Source organism: Octopus sinensis, linkage group LG25 (assembly GCF_006345805.1).
Source record: "Octopus sinensis linkage group LG25, ASM634580v1, whole genome shotgun sequence".
NCBI classification, from domain to species: Eukaryota; Metazoa; Mollusca; class Cephalopoda; order Octopoda; family Octopodidae; genus Octopus; species Octopus sinensis.
Window position 1 is genome coordinate 19,245,693 of NC_043021.1, and position 20,630 is coordinate 19,266,322.

The 20,630-nt window shown below is 39.9% G+C and overlaps 1 protein-coding gene across 2 annotated transcripts in view; it reads left to right on the forward strand.

The window, feature by feature from the left end:
• The window catches only part of LOC115224261 (ubiquitin-conjugating enzyme E2 J2), a 46,381-nt gene that overhangs the window by 8,818 nt on the left and 16,933 nt on the right, over positions 1–20,630 (forward strand). The window contains exons 1-3 of one of the 2 annotated variants that reach the window (XM_036513327.1): positions 9,368–9,379; positions 15,226–15,231; positions 18,396–18,519. In XM_036513327.1, coding sequence (XP_036369220.1) covers positions 18,398–18,519 — 122 coding nt within the window. In that variant the 5' untranslated portion in view covers positions 9,368–9,379; positions 15,226–15,231; positions 18,396–18,397. Of the gene's footprint in view, positions 1–9,367; positions 9,380–15,225; positions 15,232–18,395; positions 18,520–20,630 lie in introns of those variants that run through there. The other variant, XM_029795070.2, reaches the window with a different exon arrangement.

The following is a 20,630-nucleotide window of genomic DNA, read 5'->3' on the forward strand; positions in this document are numbered from 1 at the left end:
GCAGTTTTGTATGCTGGTGATGAAAATCCATTTTTCTCTCCCTAGAAAAATAATGATAAAAAAGTTATAAGCATTTAGTGTAATGTAATTTTGGCCAATCGGAAGCCTCCAATCTTGGTGAAAATTTTAAATACTTCAAGTGGTTGAAAACACTGATTCCTTCATCACTGATCTGGAGTAACACAATAAGATCAATTGTGAACCATGTTATGCTTATCAAGGATTGGCTGTCAGTTGAAGATTCAGCTTGTCCTGATAAAAACTGTCCCAGTGACCATCCACAATGGTCAGCTATTCAGAATATACAGATTGTCACTTGTGCTTAGTTGATTGTGCTGCAAGGCTGCATGTCTTATTTCTTGATTGCTCACAAAGGGCTAAACATAGAGGGGACAGACAGAGGGATTAAGTCGATTACATCGATCCCAGTGCATAACTGGTACTTAATTTATCGACCCCGAAAGGATGAAAGGCAAAGTCGACCTTGGCAGAATTTGAACTCAAAACATAATGGCAGACGAAATACTTATTTCTTTACTGCCCACAAGGGGCTAAACATAGACGGGACAAACAAGGACTGAAATTTGGCGGGGGGGGGGCACTCAATTAGATCAACCCCAGTACGCAACTGGTACTTAATTTATCGACCCCCAAAAGGATGAAAGGCAAAGTTGACCTCAGCGGAATTTGAACTTAGAATGTAGTGGGAGATGAAATACCTATTTCTTTATTACTCACAAGGGGCTAAACATAGAGGGGACAAACAAGGACAGACAAAGGGATTAAGACGATTACATCGACCCTAGTGTGTAACTGGTACTTAATTTATCGACCCCGAAAGGATGAAAGGCAAAGTCGATCTCGGCGGAATTTGAACTCAGAACGTAACGGCAGACGAAATACCGCTAAGCATTTCGACCAGCATGCTAACATTTCTGCCAGCTCACCACCTTATATCTTTTTATACAGATTTGCACATGCGTATCTATCAACATGGGACCCGTGAACAGAAAGGTGCCTGATCCTAACACAATGCAGTGGTGGTTAGAAGCTTGCTTCCCAATCACACAGTTCTGGGTTCAGTCCCGCTGCATGGCACCTTGGCCAAATGTCTTCTACTATAGCCTTGGGCCAACCAAAGCCTTGTGAGTGGAGTTGCTAGATGGAAACTGAAAGAAACCTGGTGTGTGTGTATATCTATATATTTGTGTGTGTCTTTGTGTCTGTGTTTGTCCCCCTGTCACCACTTGACAACCAGTGCTGGTGCATTTATGTCCCTGTAACTTGGCGGTTCGGCCAAAGAGACCAATAGAATAAGTGCTCGGCTTAAAGAAATAAGTCCTGGGGCGGGGCAGAGGTGATTTCTTTCAACTAAAAAAACCCTTTGAGGTGGTGCCCCAGCATGGCTGCAGTCAAATGACCGAAACAAAAGATAATGTGTATTCTCTACAGGAAAAATTAAAAGCACTTTAAAAAAAGTATGTGGATGTGGAAGCTTTGCAGCTGTGGGCCTTATGTATAGCATCAATGAATTTACTGTTTCTTCCTTTTACAAAGTGTGTGGAAATGATTCATGTATCACTGCTTTTTGCTGTTTTTCTTTTGGGAGAAGAACCAAGCCCACATGATAAACGAGGCTAGTTTTAGAAGAAAAACAGACACAGTTTTGTTTATTTTGTGTCACCATCATCATCATTTAATGTCTGTTGTCCATGCTGGCATGTGTCGGGCATTTTGACCAAGGTTGGTTATCTGAGGGGCTGTACCCGACTCCAATCTGATTTGGCATGGTTTCTATGGCTGGATGCCATTCCTAACGCCAACCACTCTGAGAGTGTGTTATGGGTGCTTTTACATGCCACCAGCTCATGTACCAGTTGTGTGACACCAGTATCTACCACGACTACAATTCCACTTGGCTTTGATGGGTTGGATTATGAATTATTTTTAAAATGACACTAATTTTACCTATTTTTTTGTGCAGAATGCAACTCTGGAAAATTTCCCTCGCTCCTTACAAATTTTTGTTTGATATTTTGTACATCAATACAGTGATTTTGTTATTAATCAGGCAACTACAGAAGAGGCTGTGCTTTGCTGAGGAGTTCTAATAAGACTGAAACATGATTGAAGTTGTCACCCCTACAAGCTAAAATCAGATATACCATATATCACCACTGCATAAGTACTTTATAATACTGAATTATTTACTCATTGAATTATGGTCTATATGGCTGGGTATTCCATAGACACTCGTTCATGGCATAATCTTCAGGAAGATTCAGTGTCACATCATGGTTTCTTGTATCACAACTTCAGTCTATCTGACAGGTTTTTGCATAGCACCCTTTGATCCTTTTTCACTTGTAGGGCTTAGGAGGGTTATGACGAAGGATACTTGCCCGAGTGCCACCCAGTTGGATGTAGCTGAAGACATCCAGGATGCGGAGTAAAATTTGTTTCCTAACCACATGGTTTCAGGTTCAGTCCCACTACATGGCACCTTGGGCAAGTGTCTTCTACTGTAGCCTTGTGAGTGGATTTGGTAGATGGAAACTGAAAGACGCCTGTTGTATGTGTCTGTAAGCACCCATGATGGTGGCACGTGTAAAGCGCCCATTACACTCTTGGAGTGGTTGGCATTAGGAAGGGCATCCAGACTGGAACCTGGTGCAGCTCTCTGGCTTACCAGTTCCAGTCAAACTGTCTAACCCATGTCAGCATGGAAAGCAGATGTTAAATGATGATTGATATATATATATATATATATTAGGACCCCCTTCAGTCACGACACAGACAATGGGATTGCACCTAGAAAGTTACCCTCCCAGGCACAAGTCCGGGCAAGGTTGTTTATGGAAGACCAGCAGTCGCCCATGCATACCGGCCTCCCCTCTCCACGCCACTGATGTTATCCAAGAGAAAGGCAAAGGGGCCGATACAGCTTGGCACCAGTGACGATGTCGCAACTCATTTCTACATCTGAGTGAAGTGGAGCAACGTGAAATAAGGTATTTTGCTCAAGAACACAACACGCAGCCCGGTCTGGGATTCGAGCTCACAACCTCACGATCGTAAGCTCGACGCTCTAACCACTGAGCCAGGTGCCTTCACATATATATATATATATATATATATAAGCAGAAGATGGAGAAAAATTTAGATCAACAAACAAATTGACCAACATCGGTTAATTATTTTTTAATACAAGACATAACTGATGTTGGTTTGTTGATCAAAAGTTTTCTTCATTTTCTGCTTATTTAAACAGGTGAGGATTGGCAACAGGAAGGGCATCCAGATGTAGAAAAGATCTGCCTCAGCAAATTCTGTCCAACCCATGCAAGCATGGAAAAGCACAATGCATTAAAATGATGATTACCAATGCAATAGAAAAATGAGAATGTTAACTCAGTGTCGTATAATATTAGACATTGAGCTAACAATTTCTTCTCGTTGCATAAGTATTATTAATTAATTAGTTTAAGGCAGCGAGCTGGCAGGATTGTTAGCACGCTGGACAAAATGCTTATCGGTATTTTTGCCCGTTGGCAGAAATGTTAGCACGCCAGGCGAAATGTTTAGCGGTATTTTGTCTGCCGTTACGTTCTGAGTTCAAATTCCGCCGAGGTCAACTTTGCCTTTCATCCTTTTGGGGTCGATTAAATAAGTACCAGTTACACACTGGGGTTGACGTAATCGACTTCATCCGTTTGTCTGTCCTTGTTTGTCCCTTCTGTGTTTAGCCCCTTGTGGGTAGTAAAGAAATAGGTATTTCGTCTGCCGTACGTTCTGAGTTCAAATTCCGCCGAGGTTGACTTTGCCTTTCATCTTTTCGGGGTCGATAAATTAAGTACCAGTTACACACTGGGGTTGATATAATCGAATCAATCCGTTTGTCTGTCCTTGTTTGTCCTCTCTGTGTTTAGCCCCTTGTGGGTAGCAAAGAAATAGGTATTTTTGCCCATTAGTACATTCTGAGTTCAAATTCCACCAAGGAATTTGTGCTTGAGAAGATATGTGAAATAATATGTACCATATTTTTCGGCATATATGTCAAATTTTTCAGACAAAAATTTACAGCCCCCAAAAAGGTAGATGTACTAATACAGCATTGGTTGGACAGAATTTGCTGAGGTAGAATTTTTTTCTACATCTTAACCATTTTGTGAAATCAGTCACTGATTCCATTGGCATTCTCCATAATATTGACAGCTGTGATGGAGTGACCATTATTGATGAGTCTTAATTTCCTGTACGAAATTAGCATTTTAATCTAATGCATCTCGCTCGCAGTGGCGAGGGTTACAAAGAGACCATGTGCTTTTGTGGCTAAGGAGTCTACGACTACTATTTCTAGCAGTGCTGGTGCTCACTGCACCCTTGTCTCTCTTAGTGATGGTGAATTATTTCCTTGTTGGTTTTAAATTGCTGGTAACCACCTTGATTATTATATAAAGTTAATCCAAACAAGAAAACACAAAAAAACAACACAACAACGCGAGGATGTGGAACAAATATAGTATTATTGGACGCTCAGGAAAGAAGGAGGGTTTAACGTTTCAAGCGGAGCTCTTCGTCGGAAACATAGGAGAAGGAAAGATCCAGAAAAGGGAAGACAGAGGGAAAAAAAATCGCCAACAGTACACACGAGGTCACATTTTGATTATTATATATATATGTGTGTGTGTGTGTGTGTAATTTTAAGTTTTGAACTTTACAACGTATGTCTCTTGACAATTTAACATTTTTTAATTACAGATTGCTTAAGCATGTCCCCAGGGTAGCAACCACTGCAGACTGTTGGTAGGCCCACAACAGGACCTACCTGGGGATGACAAAGGTGGTAGTTTCCCATATATTTGCATTTTGGTTGTGAAAGGTAAGAGAGTCCAGTTTGCTGAACATTGTTGTAGAGCTGAAAAAGAGGTAATTTCTACTCTTCTCCTCTGGAAGCCATCTACTCGCAATACCAGAGGGCGCACACTCTCCTACCCTGATGTAATCTCCAGGGATACAGGCATCCAGCAACAGGACCTCCGTAATGCCATGATGGACTGTGAAGTCTGGCGTAGCATGGTAAATTCCATTGTCTCGACCACGGTCGAAAAATGATGATGATGATGGGGATGACAGCACAGTGGCTGGGCCCCAAGACCCGCACAAGACAACACCCCATCCTGGCCTGCTCTCAGCTCAGAGAACATCCCACCTCTGATGTTCTCACCCAGGCCATGGTAGACACCCATTTCAAGTTCCATCTTCAAAACAAGATGACTAGGACCACGATGGACAACGGCTAGAAACTTTGTCATAGCATTTATGCAGTTTGGTACAGAAGTCGATCTCTTGCCAGACATTGCTGAGGCTGCTGCCAATCTGGATGTGGAGGGTGTTGAGGATGTGGACTTGGATGTGGATCCTGAGGCTGGGGATGTGGACGAAGTTGAGTACATCTCTGTTGATGTCATCCTTAACAAGTCCAGCTGCCTGGGCCTAAACCTGCCAGTACACATGAAGTGCACAGCCTGTACCTTCAACTTGGTAGCCAGCATGGATGCTGACAAGGCTCTTGACAGTGCTTTTTTCAAGTTAGTCTACAGGAAGGCCATGCCTAAGGTACAGTTGGCTGTAGAATCTGAAGAGACACAGCACAGTGGCGGCAGACAGCATTCTGGGCATGTTGAAGAGGAGACTGGTGGTCCCCAACAGTACCAGAAGGAACTCTACCTATTTCTTTAATACCCACAAGGGGCTAAACACAGAGAAGACAAACAAGGACAAACGGATTAAGTCGATTATATCGACCCCGGTGCGTAACTGGTACTTATTTAATCAACCCCGAAAGGATGAAAGGCAAAGTCGACCTCGGCGGAATTTGAACTCAGAATGTAATGGCAGACGAAATACGGCTACGCATTTCGCCCGGCATGCTAACGATTCTGCCAGCTCCTTCCCAGAAGGAACTCTACCTATGACTATGTTGTTGTCCTCAACAACCTGCTGGAGAAGAATAGGGGAGCTGCCCACAGGATGTTGACACAGTTGGAGCTGCAGACCCTCACTGATTCTGATGTCGGCTTCCTGACAGCATACACCCAGATGATGTCTAATGTTGCCAAGGCCTTGGATAAAATCCAGGGGGAGGACCAGGCTTATCTCGGGTGCCTTCTGCCAACTAGCAGCTACCGTCATGAAGCTGTATTGTTAATGTTTATCTCTAAGTCAGATCTATATTCAAACATATCTTCTTGTTGTGTGTCCAGTGAGTCCTCTCTTTTCTTTTTTACGAAGTCAGGCTAGGAATTGAGGAAGATTTGGCTGTTTTTTTCTAGACAGTCAAGCAATCACATAGAGGCTGCTTTACCAACACATTCTTCTCTTTATGTAGTGTCTGATGGAGTCTATACCTTTCAAGGGAATTGGAGCTATGTGGAATAAATGTCATGAAACAGTTCTATATTTAAGAGATGAGGAATTATGTACATTATTTACATTTGATGGATATTTGTCCTCATCTTGTTTGTTGTTAACACATTTTGGCTGATATACCTATTTCTTTACTACCCACAAGGGGTTAAACACAGAGGGGACAAACAAGGACAGACAAACGGATTAAGTCGATTATATCAACCCCAGTGCGTAACTGGTACTTAATTTATCGACCCCGAAAGGATGAAAGGCAAAGTCGACCTCGGCGGAATTTGAACTCAGAACGTAACGACAGACGAAATACCGCTAAGTATTTTGCCTCCCGTGCTAACGTTTCTGCCAGCTCGCCACCTTTGGCTGATATACCCTCCAGCCTTCAGTCTTGGGGAAATTTCGAACCTGGGTTCTCATTCCTAAGGTATTTTTCGATGTTATTATTATTATTATTATTCAGGTCACTGCCTGGAATCGAACTCGGAATCTTGGGGTTAGTAGCCCACGCTCTTAACCACAATGCCATATGCCCACGGGCATATGGCGTAGTGGTTAAGATACATTAAAAAACTGAACTCACATCCACTGTCTTGGGTTTCCCAGAAACAGAATGCTTGTTGATTGTTCTGTCTCTTCTTAAGCGAAATATCTGAACAGATTCTTAACCTAGTTTGTCAGACTAACTTTGATTTGGTTTCATTGGAAAGTAGGTCTATGTGATAATAACGTCTTGCAACACAACAATAGATGAATATTCATTAAAAACTTAATGTATATATCGTTTTGTTCCTCTGGTATGCTATGTATTCGTGCAGGAGAGAAGCCATATCACTGTGAAATCTGTGGAAAATTCATTCTCTCAAAAGTTTAATTTAAGTTCACATATAAGTATTCATGCAGAACAATTAACTGTATGAATGTATTGCACTTTGCTTCATTTATCACTGATTCATCCATCATTGATCTGGTTGGTAACATGGTACACTCAATTGTGAACCATTGTACACTTACCACCGATTGATCTGTGAGAACATGGGTCAGCAGTCAGTTGAAGATACTGTTTGTGCTTCAGCGTATTCAACTGCAATACGCGTTGCCTCATTTATCACTGATTCATACATCACTGATATGGTCGGTAACATGGTACACTCAATTGTGAACCATGTTTCTCTTACCACTGATTGATCTGTGAGAACATGGGTCAGCAGTCGGTTGAAGATACTGTTTGTGCTTCAGTGTAACAATCCAACAGCAATACACGTTGCCTCATTTATCACTGATTCATTCATCACTGATTGATCTGTGAGAACATGGATCAGCAGTCAGTTAAAGATACTGTTTGTGCTTCAGTGTAACAATTCAACAGCAATACATATTGCCTCATTTATCACTGATTCGTCCATCACTGATCTGGTTGGTAACATGGTACACTCAATTGCGAACCATGTTTCACTTACCACTGACTGATCTGTGAGACCATGGGTCAGCAGTCAGTTGAAGATACTGTTTGTGCTTCAGTGTAACAATTCAGCAGCAATGCACGTTGCCTCATTTATCACTGATTCATCCATCACTGATCTGGTGGGTAACATGGTACACTCAATTGCGAACCATGTTACACTGATCACTGATTGATCTGTGAGAACATGGGTCAACAGTCAGTTGAAGACACTGCTTGTAATTCAAAAACACAGGACTATTATTAAAGACCTTCCAGGCATGCCCATCTTGTCTTTTTCCTAGATACAGTGAATTTAGGACCACATGATACCATATCCTCTATTCCTTAGGTGGTAGCGCACTGGTTCTTAATTTCTTCTTTGACTTTGCGGTAGACCGGAGACCAAATAGAAAATATACTGACGCACTTTGCATAAGGAATTCCTATCGGTCATTTCTAATTTGAGTAACTAAAAGTTTAACGAAATATTTAATAAAATTCTTGACTTTAAAAAATTGGAACTTTAAAGTAGCAAGTATGCTAGGCATGATGGCAGTCTCTTCATGTCCAAAGAGCATGAGGAAGGGCACCACCATGCTGGAGCACCACCTTGAAGGGTCTTAGTTGTACAAATCAACCCAAGTGCTTTTGTTTTTAGTCTAGTACTTATTCTATTGCACTGTTTAGCTTGACCCTTTCGTTACTGTATTTATTTCGAGATGCTCCGTGTTTCTTTCAATTACTTTAAATATAACACAGAATTTAGTAAAATAACTTAGTTATCATTAAGCTAGTGTTAGGAACATAAATTGTGACTAAGGTTTGGTGGAAGATTTTAATTAAAAACTTATGGAAACAAGACATTTGTAGTCAGAGCCAGAGCCAGTTTCAACCGGGTTGGTAACAAAAGGGTTAATCACTAAGATATTGGGACATAAACAAACCAACTCTGGCAGTGAGGGACACAAACACAGTCTAACACACAAGACACGTCCCACTCTAATCTCCTTCAAAGTAGGGTCCTCTAATTTTAATGCACTTGTTGTAGCTTTTCAACCACTTTGTGAAGGCCCCATAGAAAACCTTCAAAGTGAAGGGGTCTAGGACCTTTGTCACAGCCTCCTTCATCTTGAAATCAATTCTAGGGAAACGACCAAAAGTCATAGGGAGGAAAGTTTGATCTGTAGGGATAGTAAGGGGCAGTTTTGATGCCCATTTCTATCAATTTCCCAGGATGCTTATCATTGAGCACCTTGCGAACAAACTTTGCACGAACGTCGTGCAGGTTTGGATCTTCATTAATAATTCTGTGCGCAGGAGTGGCTGTGTGGTAAGTAGCTTGCTAACCAACCACATGGTTCCGGGTTCAGTCCCACTGCGTGGCATCTTGGGCAAGTGTCTTCTGCTATGGCCCCGGGCCGACCAAAGCCTTGTGAGTGGATTTGGTAGAAGGAAACTGAAAGAAGCCCGTCGTATATATATATATATATATATATATATATATAAAAGTCTGTGTGTATATGTTTGTGCGTCTGTGTTTGTCCCCCTAGCATTGCTTGACAACCGATGCTGGTGTGTTTACGTCCCCGTCACTTAGCGGTTCGGCAAAAGAGACCGATAGAATAAGTACTGGGCTTACAAAGAATAAGTCCCGGGGTCGATTTGCTCGACTAAAGACGGTGCTCCAGCATGGCCGCAGTCAAATGACTGAAACAAGTAAAAGAGAGAGAGAGAGAGAGAGAGAGAGTTGCCACGCCAACAGACACATGATGTCCTTCACCCAGAAAATTGCGAATTTTCTGAATCACTCCTACATCTCTCATTGTCTCTCACCTCCTCTCTCTATCCTCCTTGAAACTCTTGTACCAGTGGGGAAAAAGAACAACCCCAGTCTGGAGCATTTCATAAGTTCCTGCAGCATTTTTGCCCAGCTTAACACAAAACTTTATTGCATAGCATGCTTCCAAATGTCCCGACTGCTTCCTGCAAGCTCGTCAGCTGTGATAAGCCGTGTTTTGTGGGTTGTATACAGATTGCTGTTAAAGTGCTGTCCTTCAATCTGGAATAACAAAAGAGTTGATTGGTCAGCTTATTGGGTGTATAATTACGACATACTAGAATTACAGAAATCTAGGACAGTTACAACTGCCCCGCCCAAACAAAATCTCAGAACTTATGGAATATACTCTGTGTGTGTGAGTGTATTAGTATTTAGTAGGAGCAGCAGTGTGACTCAAGGTATGAGAGCTTTGTGCGTCGGCACTTATCAAACTTTGATGAGTTCTGTAAGTGCCAACCCGAAAAACTCTCGGCCCGTGAGTCACTCAGTTGTTTCTGCTAAGGATTAATAAAACTATACTCATACACATATTTAGAGTTCTATTTCTTCTGCTTGCATCACCATACTTACATATATATATTATATTAAATTAGAGATAAAACCACTATTAGGCAAATCAGTGAAAATCATAAACCGATACATAGAAATTAATAAATAAAAAATATATAAAATATAAAATTCAAAACTTAAAATATTTTAATTAAAGTTAATATATATATATATATATTTAAAAATTTATAAGTATAAATTATTAATTTAAATAGTTTTTAAAATTTTAACTTTAATTTAAATATTTTAAATTTTGAATTTTATATTTTATATATTTTTTATTAATTAATTTTATTTCTATGTATTGGTTTATGATTTTCACTGTTTGAGTTGCCTAATAGTGGTTTTATCTCTAATTTAATATAATATATATATATATATATATTTATACTATAAAATTAGATTTAATCCTAAATCTAATTTTTCCCTGTAAGTTTGGATTTACTCCCTAATATTATTATTATTAATTATATATATATATATATATATGTGCGTGTGTGTATATATATATGTGTGTGTGGAGGTGCAATGGCCCAGTGGTTAGGGCAGCGGACTCACGGTTGTAGGATCGCGGTTTCGATTCCGAGGCCAGGCGTTGTGAGTGTTTATTGAGCGAAAACACCTAAAGCTCCACGAGGCTCCGGCAGGGAGTGGTGGCGATCTCTGCTGTACTCTTTCGCCACAACTTTCTCTCACTCTTTCTTCCGTTGGCCTGCTTGCTTAGCCAGCGGGGTGGCGTCATTTGAAGGCTAAAACAATGCGAAGCGCATTGTGACCGGTGATGTGTAGCAACATCTGATAGCCTGGACGGTCATGGTGATATATGTATGTGTGTGTGTATGTATATGTGTGTATGTATGTGTGTATATGTATGTGTGTGTATATATATGTGTGTGTGTGTGTATGTGTATATATATATATATATATATATATATATATATATATATAGATGACTCCATTGGTCATGAATGATCATGGGTGCCCCTAAGAGGTTTCCCTCTGGGCTACAGGTCTGGGTGGAAAGACAAAGGATGATACAGCTGGCACCAGTGACTTCACAGTTCATTTCTACAGCTGAGTGAACTTGAGCAACGTGAAATAAAGTCTCTTGCTCAAGAACACAACATGCAGCTCAGTCCAGGAATTTAACTTGCAACCTCACAATTGTAAGCTCAATACTCTAACCACTGAGCCATGTGCCTTCACTTATATATATATATATATATATATATATAACTCTTTTACTTGTTTCAGTCATTTCATTGCTGCCGTGCTGGAGCACCGCCTTTAGTCGAACAAATCGACCCCCAAGACTTATATCTTTGTAAGCCTAGTACTTATTCTATTGGCCCCTGTTGCCAAACCACTAAGTTACAAGGACATAAACACACCAATATCGGTTGTCAAGCGATGTTGGAGGGACAAACACAGACACACAAACATATACACAAACACACACACATATATATATATATATATATATATATCTATATAAACGGCAGTTTGTCTGTGCGTGTTTCTGTGTGTCTGTTTTCTCGTACCCTCACTCTGACCACGGCTTTCAACCGATTCTGATGAAACTTGACACACACATAGCCCAATGTCATAATTCAAAACTAACGCAGCGAAAATTTTGGAAAGTTCCCCCAGTTCTGAAAAAAATCGATAAATTCGACATGGGGTCGAGAACCAGAAACCCAAACCACAGACCGTCTAGGGGACGCAACTCCACCTTTTTAACTCTCAAAAAAATTTACCATCATTTTTTCCCCATTTTTTTGCTATTTTTTGGCTATAACTCTCTAAAAATGCTTTATAGTTATTTCCCTTACAAACCTGAGCAACGCCGGGCGATACTGCTAGTATATAAATAAAACAGGCTTCTTTGATGTGGTAGCATCTGTCCCCTTGATAGATGTTAATCCCACATGTTGTTGTAATTATTGTTTTGTTGTGGGTTTTTTTGTGTGTGCTGTAACTTGTCCTTCAGTATTGTCCTCCAATGTCTTGGGCCCTTGTGGACAATAAAAGAAATTATTATTATTATTATTATTATTATTATTATTAAGGTGGCGAGCTGGGAAGATCGTTGGCACACCAGGCAGAATGCTTAGCGGCATTTCGTCTGTCTTCGTGTTCTGAGTTCAAATTCTGCCGAGGTCGACTTTGCCTTTCATCCTTTCAGGGTCAATGAAATAAGTACCAGTTGTGTACTGGCTTTGATGTAATCAACTAGGCCCCCTCTCCCCCCAAATTTCAAGCCTTCTGCCTATAGTAGAAAGGATTATTATTATAGTTGTTGCACAGTAGTGCAGGAGTGGCTGTGTGGTAAGTAGCTTGCTTACCAACCACATGGTTCCGGGTTCAGTCCCACTGTGTGGCACCTTGGGCAAGTGTCTTCTACTATAGCCTCGGGCCGACCAAAGCCTTGTGAGTGGAGTTGGTAGACGGAAACTGAAAAGAAGCCCATCGTATATATGTATATATATGCATGTGTGTAATTGTGTGTCTGTGTTTGTCCCCCCAACATAGCTTGACAACCGATGCTGGTGTGTTTATGTCCCCGTTACTTAGCGGTTCAGCAAAAGAGACCGATAGAATAAGTACTGGGCTTACAAAAGAATAAGTCCCGGGGTCGAGTTGCTCGACTAAAGGCGGTGCTCCAGCATGGCCACAGTCAAATGACTGAAACAAGTAAAAGAGTAAAGAGTAGAGTATACAATATCATGAGGTTGTTGATTGAAGATGTTGTGTCTGCCGGGGGTTTGTACAGTTTGTCAAGTCACAACAAGGACCTCAGGCAGACAGTACTTTACGCAATATGCGAGCAGTTGCAAGTAATGCCAACTTTTGCAATACACCTAGATTTAGGATATTTCTAAGGTTTGCAGATGTTTTTTTCAGACTGGGTGTATTGAACCCAATGCTCAGATGACAATAGGGTTAACCTTTATGTTTGACTTCATAAACCAAGTCTCATATAATAAATAACACGGGCGTGACTGTGTGGCGAGAAGCTTGCGTTCCAACCACATGGTTCTGGGTTCAGTCCCACTGCATGGTCCCTTAGGCAAGTGTCATCTACAATAGATACAAAGTCTACCAGGGTTTGTACTGTTTGTCAAGTCACAACAAGGACCTCAGACACACAGTACTTTATGCAATATGCGTGCAGTTCTAAAGAATGCCGACTTTTGCAATACATCTAGATTGTAGGGCATGTCTAAGGTTTTCAGTTACTGAGGTGTCATCTACTATAGCCCAAGGCTATAATAGTTGACACTTGCCTAAGGCACCATGCGGTGGGACTGAACCCAGAACTATGTGGTTGGAGAGCAAGCTTCTTATTTCTTTATTGCCCACAAGGGGCTAAACACAGAGAGGACAAACAAGGAGAGACAAAGGGATTAAGTCGATTACATCGACCCCAGTGCGTAACTGGTACTTAATTTATTGACCCCGAAAGGATGAAAGGCAAAGTCGACCTCGGCGGAATTTGAACTCAGAACGTAACGGCAGACGAAATACCGGTAAGCATTTTGCCCGGCGTGTTAACGTTTCTGCCAGCTCGCCGCCACACAACCATGCTTGGATTATTTTTCCTGTTTTTTGTTTTTTCTTAAATTTTGAAAGCGGCAGTCAGGTTCATTTTTAGTATTCTCGCTTGTGAGAGCAGTCGAGTTTATTTCAGATATTCTCATTTTAAAAATCATCTCTGGCTAACCGTTGAGAGGACGTTAGTTTTGCCTTGGCATAGGTTTGTACTCTCTGAGTGCTTTTGTTATTATTATTATTATTTTAGAACCGGTTTATACGACTGTGGGAAATATGACTGAAGGGTAGAGAACAACACAAACTTAATGTCGGTCCCACCAGTCTTGGTTCATTACAATATCAAATAGCTTTCTATGGTGTTGGTGACTATGAATTGAATAGAATAGCTCGTGGGTGTGTATGCGTGTTGTCAGCAACAAGGGTACTGCTATTGCAATTGGCTAGAATAAAAACTAGGCTTAAAAAATAAATCCTGGGGTTGATTTGATTGACTAAAAAAAACACCTCAAGGCAGAGCTCCAGTATGGCCACAGTCAAATGACTGAAGCGAGTAAAAGAATGAAAGAATATTCAGTTTGAATTCCAATCAATATCTCTGAACATCGTTATGAATTAATCATTTAATCGTGCATCATTTCATAGCTTTGAGTTGTCAGTGTTATTGTTGTTTTCACAATAACATTGTAGGGTAGGTGTGAGAGGCTGGATCTGGTTAGTTTTAACATAAAGCAGGTAGAATATTTGGGTTAGATAAACCAGTTTAAATGCTGAAGGATTAATGTAATTATCAATTAATATCAAGTCAGATATGGAAAAATTCCACCAGGTCCATCCTTCACGTAAATCCATCCGCCACGCAAATCCATCCGTCACGCAAAATCCATCCGTCACGTAAAATCCATCCGCCACGTCAATCCATCCGCCACGTCAATCCATCCGTCACGTCAATCCATCCGCCACGTCAATCCATCCGTCACGTCAATCCATCCGTCACTCACATAAATCAAGTGAATTTAGAGACTTTTGTTCTGTCTTTTTTTTATATGTATTCTTTTATCCTTTTACTAGTTTCACTCATTCGACTGCAGCCATGCTGGAGCACCGTCTTGAAGTGTTTTTAGTCGAACCTCTAAGTCACAAGGTCATAAACACACCAACACCGGTTGTCAAGTGCTAATGGGGGGGGGGGGGCAGACACAAAAACACACATACATACATATATATACACACCCACCCAGTTTCTATCTACCAAATCCACTCATGAGGTTTTTGTCGGCCTGAGATTATAGTAGATGAGACTCGCCTAAGGTACCATGCAGTGGGACTGAACCCGGAACCATGTGGTTGGGAAGCAAGCTTTTTTCCACACAGCCATGCCTGTGTTCTTCTGCTATATGAGACTTAGTTTATGGAGTGTGAGGTCTCTGCTGAAATATATATTCTCCGTAGAAGGGGTGGTGAGGGCACTAATGAAACAGATCCAACTCTGTAGCAGGAGAAGGGAAGACAGATGAAATAGATAAGCTCTGTAAAAGGGAGTGTGTTGGGGGAACATGGCATACTTATGAAATATATATATATATATATATATATAGTTAATCCAAACAAGAAAGCACAAAAAAAATACAACACGAGGACGTGGAACAAATATAGTATTATTGGACGCTCAGGAAAGAAGGAGGGTTTAACGTTTCGAGCGGAGCTCTTCGTCGGAAACATAGGAGAAGGGAAGACAGAGGGAAAAAAATCGCCAACGGTACACACGCGGTCACACACACACACACACATATATATATATACAGGGTCAGGCAAAATGATCTGACACATTTGTAGGTTAAATAAAAGGCAAATGAAGTAAAGAAACAACTTTCGTGAACGCCTTCGACAGTGTGTGGACAATAATGGATCCCATTTGACTGATTTAATTTCTAAAACATAATGAAACAAAATGGCATTATATGTACTTTTCAAAAATAAAAACACTTTTTTGTTTCTTTACTTCATTTGCCTTTTATTTAACCTACAAATGTGTCAGATCATTTTGCCTGACCCTGTATATATAGGCGTGCCTGTAACTGGTGCCAAGACATCATGTGACTGGAAAAATATGCAACATGACACAGAAAAACATTTTAATAACTTATCTTATATTACTTTTAATAAATGTTTTTACTTGTTTTATTTGATTTTCCTCCTAAGTGTTGGGTTTTTAGGTGTTTTAAATTTTCATGTTTTAAATATGTTCACCCGGAATGGAATAAAGTTGGACGAATTCACTGAAGATAAGGTTCTTTTAGTTTTTGGGGGTTTTTTTTTCCATTAATTTCTTGAAAAAAAAGCAATATAAAATTGAGAAAAAACCTAGCTCCACACAACCTAACTGGTGTTATGCCCCTACTCTGTAAGAAGAGGTGGGTGGCATAGATGAGGCATTTATATATGTGTGAAGAGAGATGGGAAACACAGAAGAAATATATATATTATCAACACAATAAGATATTATAATGATATGTTAATATATTAAGATATATTAAATACATTATGATATAGGTGGCTTGTTAGCAATTAAAAACCAAAAAGGAATTCATAAATGAGGGTGCAAAATAGCACCGACGATTGCTAGAAATGAGAGTGAAAATTTTACTCTGAAAGCCACTAAAAGGATTAACCTGAAGATATTTATGGAATTCGGGCACAGCAAGCTAAGTGAGCTTTCCCTTGTGAGATAAACTCACAGAATGAAATATATATTTAAGTCACAGTATAATATGAATTCAAGTAATTTGGTAGTACTCATAAAAAAATCAAAAAAATCTGTAATGTATCTTTGTACAGACCATATAGAATGTGTGGAGTACGATACAAGAGGAAAAGATAAGTCATAAATGATAGAAAAATATTTAAATAAACTTTTATTTAACAAAAGAAAAATCCAAATGTCACAACAAATTGTTTCATAACTAAAAACATGCAAATAACTTATAGTATTATTTTTAATTTTATATAATCAAACAGAGTTTGTGTGTGTGCATATGTTCCTTATGGATTTGAAAACTAAGTTGCTGATTTTGACGCATGAGGTATCAAAAGATTCAGAAATCTTTTGACTACCAAATAAAGTATATTTTTTACACAACAACTATTTTGTACTACAAAAATAACCTTGAAAACGAGGTTGGGTTGCACAATTTTGAAGTCCTTAGTTAAGGGAGGCAACTCTGCATGAACAATTTTTATGTCTTAGATAGAGCATAATGAGAAAATGTTTAAAATCCATGGAGTTTTACCAGGGAATGAAACTTTGAAGATATACCGTCAACTTTATTAGTATTATTTAGTAGATATTCTTTTAATGTGAAGTATTACAAAAATCATCTCCAGGTGAGAATGATCGATAAAGCCGTTTTTGTCCTGCTTTTCTTCCGTCAACCTGTACATAACTGCACCTTCCATTTTTTGTTGTTTTTGTTCTGCTTAAAGGCACATTTCTTTCCTGCCAAGCTTACTGTTTGAACCATGTTTGTGTACTCCCAGTCAACAGCCTTATCATTACTGGTACTTTAAACTCTTCGGTTGCATATTTGTGAGAATAAAATCGTTTTTCTTTGGAATAGAAAAAAAGTCTATTTTTATTTCTTCTTTTGCTGGTGTCTCAAATTTAGATTAAATCAGTGTTTCTCAAAGGGGAGGCCTATGGGACGGTTGGACAAGTTGTTTTGAGAAAATTTGGTTTAAATGTTTGACAACTCAGCACCGTCCATTGGACGTTGGTGCGTTTTGCTCGTATATATATATATATATATATATATATATATTAGAAGGAAAGGAAAACAAAACGAACATAGGACAAGCATCTCAGGTCATTTAGAATATTTAATTAAAGGTGAATCAAAAAAGAAGTAGAAGTAATGAACACATACTCTTTAAAAGGAAGAGGGGGAGTACTGAAGAAACGCATATACTCTGTAAATGTGGGCAGCGGTCTGAAAATGTTTGAGTAATTCCTATGTAAGGACTGTGTTGAGCTTCAAAAGAAGATGGATATTTTCTTTGTATATGCATACCTCTCCTTCTTGGGACACAAAACTCTACTTGTGAAGACCTGTTGAGGCGAGTGAGAATCAAAATCGATCAACATCAATGAAAATTGTAGCTATGATATCAGTGCCGGTGGCACGTAAGAGAACCATCCGAATGTGGTCATTGCCTGCGCCGCCCCGACTGGTCTCCGTGCCGGTGGCACGTAAAAAGCACCGTCCGATTGTGGCCGTTTGCCAGCCTCGTCTGGCATGTAAAAAGCACCCACTACACTCACGGAGTGGTTGGCGTTAGGAAGGGCATCCAGCCGTAGAAACATTGCCAGATCAGACTGGGCCTGGTGCAGCCTTCTGGCTTGCCAGACCCCAGTTGAACCGTCCAACCTATGCTAGCATGGGAAGCGGACGCTAAACAATAATAATGATGATGTTGGTAATAACTGTTGGCCACTTAAATTTATTTTCTGAAAATGCCAATTTTTCAGTTGTCTCATTTTTTTTTTCTTTAAAATTTTCACTCACCCCCTTCTTTTTTTTTTTTCTGCAGAAATGTCGGGAAAGAGAGCCAGTACAACGGCCACGGCCCGCTTGAAACAAGACTACATGAGAATCATCAAAGACCCCGTACCATACGTAGAAGCCGTGCCACTTCCGTCAAACATTCTGGAATGGTAAGTCATAAAGATGCCTATTCCTTGTTAGACTTCTTGTTATTTATTCTGGAGTATGGTATGCTGTGGTGTGGTGTTCAATATTTTTAACAGATCAAAGACCTTAAAAATGTAGAAAAGGGGACAGAAGACAAATAAAGTCAGAGGGAACTGAAAGTCCTACTTCTGTCTCATTTGTTCTGTTATTCTATCATTCTCTCACTCTCTAGTTCTCATTCTCACTCTCTATCTATCTATCTATCTATCTATCTCCCTCTTTCGGAGAGGCACTGAGCAGCTATACGCACACATACACACACGGCAGTAACTTCCGCCTACCAAATTCAATCACAAAGCTCCGGTCAGCTCGGGGCTATAGTAGAAGACACCTGCCTAAAGTGCCATGCAGTGGGACTGAACCCGAAACCATGTAGCTAGGAAGCAAGCTCCCTAACCACACAGCCATGCCATCTATCTATATCTCCCATACACACAGGCATATATGCACATTATCTTACTTGTAGGATATGTGAAGCCTGGTCTGTGAATACAAATGATGGTCAGTGTTGCTGACATTTGAGAGAGGATCTACATCAATTCTTCCCTCCCTGGAGATGGAAGAGCCTGCTAATATATGGAAAGCTTATCTTCGTCCAATGAGAAATGCACCATATGCACATCTGTTCTGGAAACAGCTGTAAAAGATTATCTGCAATACACTTTATTCCAGTGATTCTCAACCTGGGGTCCGTGGACCCTTAGTGGTCTGCAAAGGTAGTACTGGGGGTCCGTGAGCTAAATTCAAAATTTCATATATATATATAAATAAGGATAAGCATATTAAAAGGGGTCTGTGGGGAAATGGGTTGGGAATGACTGTTCGGAACCCCTGCTTCTTTCTATTCTAACAACTCTATTACAACAGCACCACAATTATGTTTAAATATATTAAATTCCATACTCTAAACTTATACCAGTTGTCTGCCCGTTCATTCTTTCTTTCTCTCTACTGTACGTGTGTGTATGTATATATATATATACTACTGTACATGTGTGTATATATATATATATATATATATATATATATATATAATAAATTAATAAATAAATAAAATATATGCATATATACATACATACATATATGTACGTACCTACCTCTACATGTATATATACATGCATATATGGGTACAGGACACCAAAAAACGTCGAACACAATGAGAAACGAAAACATAAACACAAAACCAAGAAAATGGACATTTTTTTAAACAACGAAAAAATAGAGTACAGGACATACAAAACAAGGAAAATTCCCCTTCTTCAGTCGCCTTAATTTCATCTACTCCAGGTTTCGAAGGTCAATATATATATATATAATATATATATATATATATATATATATATATATATTATGTATGTATGTGTGTGTGTGTGTGTGTAAAAAAAAAAAAAAAAGATTCCAGTCTGATTTGAACACAACCATGCTAAATCGGACTGGAGTCTGGTGCAGCTCCTTGACTTACCATCCTTTGCCAAACCACCCAACCTATGCTACCACAGAGATCAGATGTTAAATGATCCACCCAACCTATGCTACCACAGAGATCAGATGTTAAATGATGATGATATGTGAAGGAGGTGCATGGCTCGGTGGTTAGGCTGTCAGGCTCACAATCATGAGGTAGTGAGTTCAATTCCCTGACCGGGCTGCGTGTTGTGTTCTGGAGCAAGACACTTTATTTCATGTTGCTCCAGTTCACTCAGCTGTAGAAATGACTTGCAACGTCACAGGTGCCAAGCTGTATCGGCCCCTTTGCCTTTCCCTTGGATAACATCAGTAGTGTAGAGAGGGGAGGCTGGTGTGCATGGGCGACTGCTGGTCTTCCATAAACAACCTTGCTTGGACTTATGCCTTGGATGGGTACTTCTAGGTGCAATCCCATGGTCATTCATGACTGAAGGGGTTATGTTCGAAATACAAAACTAGAAAAACAGCCAACAACTGATGAAGGGCCGTTCTTTATGTTGCTTGTCCTGTTTTCCATTTGTGTCTTTTGTTGTTCGAAAAAATAGTTCATATTCCATGTACTTGTACTCCCAATTTTTTTAGTTGTACATGTTTCATGATGTCCTGT